At 38.2% G+C, this 9,035-nt stretch overlaps 1 protein-coding gene across 1 annotated transcript; it reads right to left on the bottom strand.

Moving 5' to 3' along the window:
- Nucleotides 1-7,250: 7,250 nt before the first annotated feature.
- On the bottom strand, nucleotides 7,251-9,035 carry LOC146453969 (uncharacterized). The gene is made up of 2 exons (XM_085096097.1): nucleotides 8,728-9,035; nucleotides 7,251-7,855 (listed from the first exon to the last, which is right to left on the bottom strand). Exons 1-2 carry the CDS (start codon nucleotides 8,984-8,986, stop codon nucleotides 7,698-7,700), a joined length of 417 nt encoding a protein of 138 aa, XP_084952223.1. The 5' UTR covers nucleotides 8,987-9,035; the 3' UTR covers nucleotides 7,251-7,697.

The raw sequence follows: 9,035 nt of genomic DNA, 5'->3' as shown, positions 1-9,035 counted from the left end.
ATATCACGACAAAGAGGTATAGTCTCTTCGACTCGTTTCGAAATTGGCTCGAATTTTCATACAAAAGAAATCTTGTATTGCTGAAAATCTAAGTAACTCTATGAGGATTACACAGCATCTGCATTTATCACAATTTGAAGACGGCGCCTTTAAACCGGAAGCAAACATTTTCGGTCGTGGGATGGGCAAGTACAAGTTGGCGCTTGTCAATGTCGCAATATAAACAGTTAGCAAACATGTTGGCAAACTGATGTCGAAAAAATAAACGTGTAGATTACTTTAAACGACAAATGACAGTAGCTGTTATGGATCAGGGAAATGTCTTAAGCTTCTCGTAGGCTTACCATGTGAAATTACACCTTTCCTACCATATTTTATTTGTCAAGACAAGTGTGCATGGTGGCATCATCTGCAATGTCGTTAATATTCATTGCACTGTCTTTAGCAAAATCACCATCGATCTCGTCTCCATCTTTCAAGTTACTGCTCTTGTCTTCAGCCCTTTCAATCCTTGGCTCTTTACCAGCAGATTCAGCGTCATCTCTAAGTTCCAATGCAAATGTTTCTTCGGGCCAGATGGCCAGATAAAAAAAAGCAAAGAACAGCGATACAAGATTTAAAGAATAGCATTCTTGGGCGCCTAATAGAGATTAGTGTTTTGTGCCCATTTTCAATGTTTTTTAAACTGCTTCTATTACCTCTTGAGTCATACCTCTTGAGTATGGCAATATTAATCATGCCGACGCCCGTACAAGACCTACTCGTTCAGTATTTTCTTATATATATATATATTATATATTATATATTATATCTGGCTATTTTTAAACATTTCTGAAACTAAAATTACTGAAACTCGTTTTGGCATCACTGAGATTCTTTGAGTGGTGCAAATCTTTTAGTAGTTTGCTGTGCAATACCGTAAATCCTCGAATATTAGAGACCAGGACGCTTATTTTAGATTCACTGAGACACTGAGAGACGAGGCACTTATTTGAAGGTGAGGTACTTATTTAATTTCTTTCCAAATTATGGCCAGATGGACATTTATTTTTGTAATATCAATAACATTCATGTGCAAACAATAACACGATGGGAAAACCAGATCCATTTAAAACATTCAAAGAACGATTCGTGGATCAGTGTAGTATTCTTTCGCGCAGTCCTTTATAAATTAATAACTAAATTGTTTTTCAAATAGCTGACACAAGCAGGTATAACAATATAACTGTTATATAACTCCTGTATTACTAAACGAAATATCTCATAAAGCCGATATTAGCTAGTTTTTACCATAAATCTTAAAATAAAAATACAAGTGTGTTAAAATCCCCCTGATTTTCCACTCGTAAGTTACTGTTACTCAGTTCAAAAGAGAGCAAATGTAAAACTAATTTTGCCAATTTCTAATAACATTGAACAGTGTTATTATCTAATAAGACAAGTTTCTTTCAGCAATGTTAAATTTTCTTACTTTAACTTCCATGCACGATAAAATATCTCGAATAGGTATACTCTACAAAAACATGTTGACAAGACCTCTTATACCCTTATAAACTTTGAATATATGCACAAAAATTTAGACTTAAGACCATTTTTTCGGATTTTCTTTTGTTCAGTTTTAATCGTCTTTCTTGGCAAGTTGTTTCAGATGAATGATCAATGAAAACTTCTAACATCAAGAAAAGTCAGCTAGGAAAAGGTAAATACTGAAAGTTTGTTTGGTCAAGAGCTTTTGAGTATTCAAGAGAAGGAAGTAAGATAACTAAAAATGTAACAAATAATAGAATTGTAGAGTGATGTATTATTTTTACAGACTGTTGTGTGCGTTTCGTTTAAGGTTAGATCGAATCTTTTATCTCTTTAATAGTAAGTCCTTTATTTGAAGGGATGTGACAAATAGGGTTTTCCGATTTAGCGGAAGTTCGCGGAAGTTAGATCTATTTTTCCGAATAGCGAAAATTGACTAATCGAAGAGTCATTACCATGTACTATAGAAACTCGCCGATTACGATGAAGTCATGAGCACTCTCACCTTATAGCACTTAAATTAACACCGAATGAATGTTTATTATCTATCCTGAATATTTTTCTCGCGCAACAGCAAGTTTGTGATTATCGAATACTCGTTCGGTTGATAACAGAGACTATGAAGTTTTTGTCAGTGAATGTGTTTATTTTCGTACAAGTACAATCATTAAAAGCTAACATTCTTTTAACCCAGATGTGATACATGTTCACTACCTGGATGAAAACTTCCTGCGCATTCTACAGTCTGTTCTACAGGCGCCTTAGCCGGTGTATGATTAATTTTCTCCTGTTTGATAGGAAACCACAAGTACAAACGACAAAAGGCAAAAAAGAACGCTTGTGCCTAAATATTGAATTGAGAGATGCATAGACTTTCTGAAATCCAATTGAGTGTTCAATTTGAATTCTCAATGAGCGGAGAGCCCTATTTGCCTGCAACTGTCTTCTATTTCGCGCAATCCGTCTGGGAACTATCAGAGGCACCCTCGCAGCGTAACCTCCGTCGGCAAGAAGCCGTGCTCTACGGGTAAACCTCTAGCTCTGCCACGTCCAATCCTAGGAAGACTCCGGTAACATTGGGCATCATTCATGTGCCCTGGAAACCTGAAAGGTACAAAAAAGTGGCGATAAGTCACCTATGTGACAAAAACAGAACAGTTCAAGGACTAATACAACTATACCCTGTAACGAGAAGGACGATAAGGCCATCAGCGTCCACAACTATCTGCGATGAAATAAAGTGGCATCGTTTATCTCCGCGGTAAAATTCAGCTTGAATTGGTCCCGAAGGACGGCGAATCCGGTGAATAGTTCCGTCAATCATACCCACGGCGTTTGGAAAGCTTGGGAATGTGTCTAAGAATTGGTTCCATTGCCGAATCGAGTGCCATTTTATGTAACGATTGTAATTTGTAAATAGAATAGGGACAACGTGGTAAATCTCCTCGGCTACGGTGCTTTTAGAAATGTCGAATACATATGCAAGAACGTGGAGCTTTAAGTATTGGCGAAGCCAAATAAACACAAGTAGCACTCTGTTGGGCACATCGAGAATGCAGCGTCGTCTCCTGTCCGTTCGCGGCGTTCGAGGCAAGTGTCTCGGTAATGTTACCTCTCTGTATATTTTTTCAACGACTTCTTCCAAAGTTTCTGGTGTCTCGCCCGTCATGTACCAAAATATTACAGGGTTGAGCTGTAAAGCTTGCCACACGTCTCTTCCTCTTGACCTCTTTCCATGAAAATACGGAAACAAGACCCTAACTAGGGGAGTATAAGTATTGTGTGCTTCGGGAGCGGAAAGAGCAATAAGAAGAAGAAACAAGGCATTAACGCTGAAGACCAGAAACACTGGTGGTGGAAGAACACTAGGCGTTTGATCTTGAGTCACATTTACTAAACAAGAAGCCAAATAAATCGAGGAAACGATAATGGAGTAGGCATTTAAAAGATATATTGGGGGAGGAGGTAGGAAGTTTTCTTTGGACATTCCTATTTCTTGGGAGAACAACCAACACAAATCTGTCCTTTTAGCCAGTCAGCAAAACATGTTTATAACAAGCATCTGTCTCCCCTAGTATCTTAGAATTTCACATTCAAAATGGTTTAATTACGCTGACCCAATCATACTCCATGTTGTAAAAGTATGAGACATTTTTATCAAGAAAAAGATGCGTCAAAAGGACGTCCTTACCTTACGTGCTAAAACCAATGGGAATGTTGTTTGTTCGAAGCAAAACAAATACCTTGTAATTTTTCACACTCTCAACAATAGACATATTTCTCACTCTTTGAAGGAGGGCGGATACCAGGCAAACTAGCGAGAAGCAAGGAGATTGCCACCTATATGTCAAACAACGACAAATACAAATGGGAATGTTGTTTATTACAATATTCGTTATAACAGTGGGGAAGAAGAGGGGCAGATTTGAGTGAGAACAAAAGTGAGAAGAGTGAATGTAAGAAATTTTTGAAAAAAATTCATGAAGAACAGGTTCTGTTTCACCGATTTGTCACAAGTATTTATGTTATGAGGTCAAAAAAGAATTTTGTCGATTCATTATTATTTTTATTATTTCATTTGTCGATTCATTATTATTTTTGTTGTCATGGTGATATCGATTTCACCTCAAACTAGATTTAAACTTAAGTTCACAGTTAGTTAGTGGTGAAAATTTGATAGTGACTGGACAAGGATAAAATCACTTTTAATGCGATTGAAAAAATATCGGTATGGCCTCCAAAAAAATGTATTGAAACAGTCCTTAAAACCCCATTGAGCTTGTCCGTCCATTGATTACTCGTCTTCTTTAGCCCCCAACTCTAACGAGCTAGCCACAAAAAACGCTTGCTTAAATCCTGAATTTGTTGGTGAATCGAAATTTTTATTAATTTTGCAAGAATAAAATATATTTGTGCGCTGCAGTTTGTTTCGTGAAGTGAAAGTTACTTATTAGTATCCGTTAAACGAATTTCACATAAAGAAATCCGAGAAATTGAATTCAGTTGAATTTGGCAAGTTCCACCTCCGCAGAACTTCCGCTAAATCGGAAAACCCTAATAGAAAAATGAAACTTGTTCTCTATCAAAGAAAATATCTTGAATAGCTGATATTAGGAAGGTCATTCATTATTCATCTCTCGTCCAAAATACAAACGATAGCATATTGACTAATTAGTCGGAATAACTTCGTTGACTTAGGGCGTGGTAGGACGTGGTTTACAATACGATACAGGCAAAGCAAGAGCTCTACACGGTTTCTTTATTCAGCTGTATGATATACACTGTGGTAAATCATATGATAGCCATTTGAAGTGTATTAGCCAATGGTTATCAGTTATTTGATGACTAAGTAATTTATTATAGAAAAGGAACATAATCTAAATTATGAACTCTTTGACTGGGATTATCGCTTGATATGTCGTATCAAAACCCCTTTTACGATTTAAAGTTAGAGTGTTAAATACCAAAGAAAAAAGTTTTTTTGCTGCACAAGAGACTCGGACCATTATAGGTCAGGTGTAAAATATTAAATTATAAGGCTAATAATCTACTTTTGCCATATGGTCAGTTGATATATATTGTAATTAAGCTTTTTTACTCCTTTTTTTTGTTGTTGTTTTTTTCTTTGTTTTTCGTTTCTTGGTATTATGATTACTCTTTTTAACGTATGTACTGTATAACCAAGATAGAGCCTTCTTTCCTCCCTTGTGCTCTCAGTAGCCAAGGCATTGCCCTAGATCATCAGTTGTGGGACCGACATTATTTTTTGGATGCAAATATGTTATTTATATTTGGCTGGTAATAAAAAAGCTTTTTAGACGCAGAAGTAAAATATGCCATCCGAAAACAACTTTCCCTGTGTCTATTTTTATTAAGATTTTTTTAAAGATAACTTGAGATGATATATATTTACTGTCAGAGAATAAGACACTTTTAAAAACGCTCGACAGCAAAAAAATTCCACCACGGTTACTCGATTTAGACATCGATAATGCTCTTTCCTTCTCAGACCATATTAAAAAGCTGTCGCAAAAAAACTTAGTGTTCTGAATAAATTAAGTGTTGTTTAGTTACCTTTAGAGCAAATAATTTTATATTGCCTGATCAAACCGGTTTTTCTCATGCCAGTGTTGTTTGGTAAACGTCGTGCTCTAAGAATTATCTCAAAGGACGTTTCGTTTCCAGAAAAGAGCAGCTAGAGCAATACTCGATGCGGAGCTGCAGACTTCTTCTGTGCCGCTCAGTGATTTAATCGTTTGCAATAGCTACCTTTCTACGTTGAGACAAACATAGCTCAGTGCTCTTCCTTTACAAGAGAACACAGCTTGCCGTCCCTGATTATCTTATGGATTCTATTATACTAAACAGCTATCACAAAAAGGTACCACATGGAAGAGGTCATTCGTTTATTCAGTGCTAACAGATTCTGCTGTTTCTGGCAGAACATGTTAGCGTTGAAGAAACCGATGACTATTGGATCGATGCTGATTGCCGTGAAGATACAGTAGCATTGAAATAACGAGAGCAAAACCTGTTTTTCTTTGAGAATCGACCGACAATACATTTGAACCCGGTAGAGAAGATGTTTCCTTCAAAAGGTAAAAAGGAAACAACTTTTAGTCGCCGATAGGCCTTTTGCAACAGTTGGTCATTAACTTGCCGCTAAAGCTGGATGAATTCCAGAAATGGAATTCCAGAAATGTAAATTTTCAGACGAATACCACTAGAGGTCGAGAAGTAACGACCATTTATAAACTCGAGAATTCAGTACTTTCGTAAACAAGCGAGAAGTGTTTGCCCTCCAGTGAAATTTTCCATAATTAAGCGCTACAAAAAAAATGTCGGATTCTTATTCTTATTAGAGGTGGAATATGCGAGGATAAATTAACAAGGATGGAAATTTTCGGAATTGCAAAGGGCAATTGTATTCAACGAATACAAGAATTAGTTTTCTTCAAAAATTTTCGCTTGTTTTCCCAAAAGAAGTTGGCCATTTCAATTCCTACCGAAAACAGGGGGGTTGCAAGCACAGGGTTAAATTGATTGTGGCATTTCACATTGGTTTACATAAAGGGGGGGGGGACATACGTACGTACATACGTACGGACGGACGGCTGGACAGTGACGTCATAACACCCCAGAATCTGAAGACTTGTATGACGATTTTGAATCTCTAGTAACAAAAGGCAGCTTTTTTGAGTGTTTGTATAAATTTACATGTACAATTTTCTGAGCGCCGCAGGTAGCAAAACTAATGTAGGCGGGCCAGGATGACAAAAAGAAAGAATTACTTTAACTGCTAAGTAAGAAGGCAGACTGCGCTATAATATCAAAGATACAAGAATAAGGAAAGGTTTTTGAGAGGACTAAAATAATCAAGAACGTTTTTGAGCTTCTTTAAAGGCAACACAGGAGAAATGACAAGGAAAACATGAAATTAAGGGTAGGAAGGAAAGGAATGACAGAACGGTGATACACAACTATATAAGCTGTGATTTGAAGTTAACCCAAACCAAATTTTTTTCCATTCATGGTTTTAGCAAAATCTCTTATCAATGGGGCTCTGCGCGCGCTCGCCTTCTGCTACTATTCTGGAACGAAGTAAAAGTTTTCATATTTTTCGCAATGGAACACCGCTTTGTCAAAATTAAATTTTCAGTTTTTATTTGCCATTACCTTAACCTTTACATTAAAAATTATGATAGCAAATTAAATTTAAAAGCTCTCTTTGATTATGTCTTTAACGGTCTTATTAGCTAGTTATAGACCACCAGACGTAACTTTGCAAATGGCGAGTCGAAAAGGGTACCACAGGGTGTGTTTTAGCACCAGGGTCTCCACTGATCTCTTGGTCTTATTTCACCACTCCTCCAGCAGCACCGTTTGAATCTGGAATCAAAAGTGACGGCTCGGCAGCAGCGGTAGGAATCACGCGGTTTGCGTCGCAAGTTTTTCTCGCAGCAGAGCAACTTGTCAGGATCATATGACTCTCCGCCACAGCACTTGCCTCTCTTCAGTACTATGTTATTCTCGCAGCACTGCAGGGAGGCAGGGTCGTACCGTATTCCATTGCATGTTCTGTACCCATTATTCCTTCGTCGACGCCGGGATGCCGGTCGCCGTCGGCGCTTGGACCCTGGTCGACGTGCACGCCTAGATGTCCGTCGCCGTCAACGCTTGGACCTTGGTCGACGTCCACGCCTAGATGACCGTCGTCGTTGGCGCTTGGACCTTAGTCGACCTCCACGCCTAGAAGACCGTCGCTGTCGGCGCTTAGAACCCCTTCGTCGACGGCGAGGATCCTCCCTTTCCAGTGTGTCTTGTCTGGCTGCAATATTGCAATACAGAAATTTTTATGCGTTTGATCACTGAGTCGCGATCTACGTCTAAAGCACGTCTTATTTCAAGTTATTAAAAGTACACGTAGATAAGTTTGTCAAATTAAAACTTAATTTCATTGTTAACAGACGCACCCCTAAAATGTTTCCGCAAGGACTGCATTATGCTTGAAATGAAGTTTCTAATTTAAGAAGCAGAACAAAATAACTAAATAATTAAAGGCTTGTTCCCTGGTTTCTTTGTCTGCCAATCTACAGTGATCCTGTTTGCTAAAACAAACGCTATCATCTATAGATGACGACTTCAAATTATAGAAAGAGCGGAAAGGGCAAATTTATTTACCATGGAATAAGAATTGGAAAAATCTAAAACGATGGCAAAACTCCTTGCTTGAATGCAACTAAACCATTACCTTATCATCGCTTATTTCTTAACTCAGTTAACCTTCTCTCTGTTTGTGGCCATGGCTATATACTTTTATCAAGAGATCACGAGTTGTTATCTTGTTATGGCACACAATTTTTCGGTTGCTTTTCAGGTGATCAAATCGGTAATGGATGGTAAAAGAAATAGCTCCAGTGATAGGTACTTACAAGGAAAAGTCGACATGCAAATATGTAAAGAAAGAACTAAAGTACTAGAAGGGATTTTATCCTTTAGTAGCCAAGGCTCACTAACTCGTGTCACACGGAAATGTTTCAGGGTTTCGTGGCCTGCACCAACGGCAGAGTATCGGACCTCATTGACAACAGTTTCATATTTTGCGGAACCCACAAACAAATCCTTACTTTTCAGACTTTTATCCAATTAATTTCTTTTTTTGGGGGGGGGGGGGGGGGCGGGGTTCAACTTATGACATACCTTCCGTGTCAGCATCCTCCTCATCTTCGAGGAGATGTCCTGATTCATCTTTCACCTCCGATGCTGTTTCATCCGAGATATCTCCATCCACCTCTTTTTCATCTTCGTCTTCGGTCCAATCATTTATTTGCTTACTGGTAGTGGATACACCTTCATCTTTTAGCTCCAATTTTGTTTCTTCAGAGAAAGCGAAGGTTCTACGAAAAGCAAGACAGAGAACAACAGACACGATAACCAAGGAAGTAATTGTCTTGGACATGGCTTTCAGCGATCAACTTCTCGGATGGTACCTCGGATACCAAACGATC

Source organism: Pavona decussata, unplaced genomic scaffold (genome assembly GCF_977016875.1).
Source record: "Pavona decussata unplaced genomic scaffold, jaPavDecu1.1 SCAFFOLD_321, whole genome shotgun sequence".
NCBI lineage: Eukaryota > Metazoa > Cnidaria > Anthozoa > Scleractinia > Agariciidae > Pavona > Pavona decussata.
The sequence above is the reverse complement of the archived record's forward strand: the minus strand, read 5'-3'. Positions and strand labels throughout refer to the sequence as shown.

Excerpts from the sequence above, each read along its gene's own strand:
- LOC146453969 (XM_085096097.1), bottom strand. The coding sequence starts at position 8,986 with ATGTCCAAGACAATTACTTCCTTGGTTATCGTGTCTGTTGTTCTCTGT. Across the intron at positions 7,856-8,727 it reads GGAGGATGCTGACACGGAAG|CCAGACAAGACACACTGGAA; the intron begins GTATGTCATAAG and ends GCAATATTGCAG.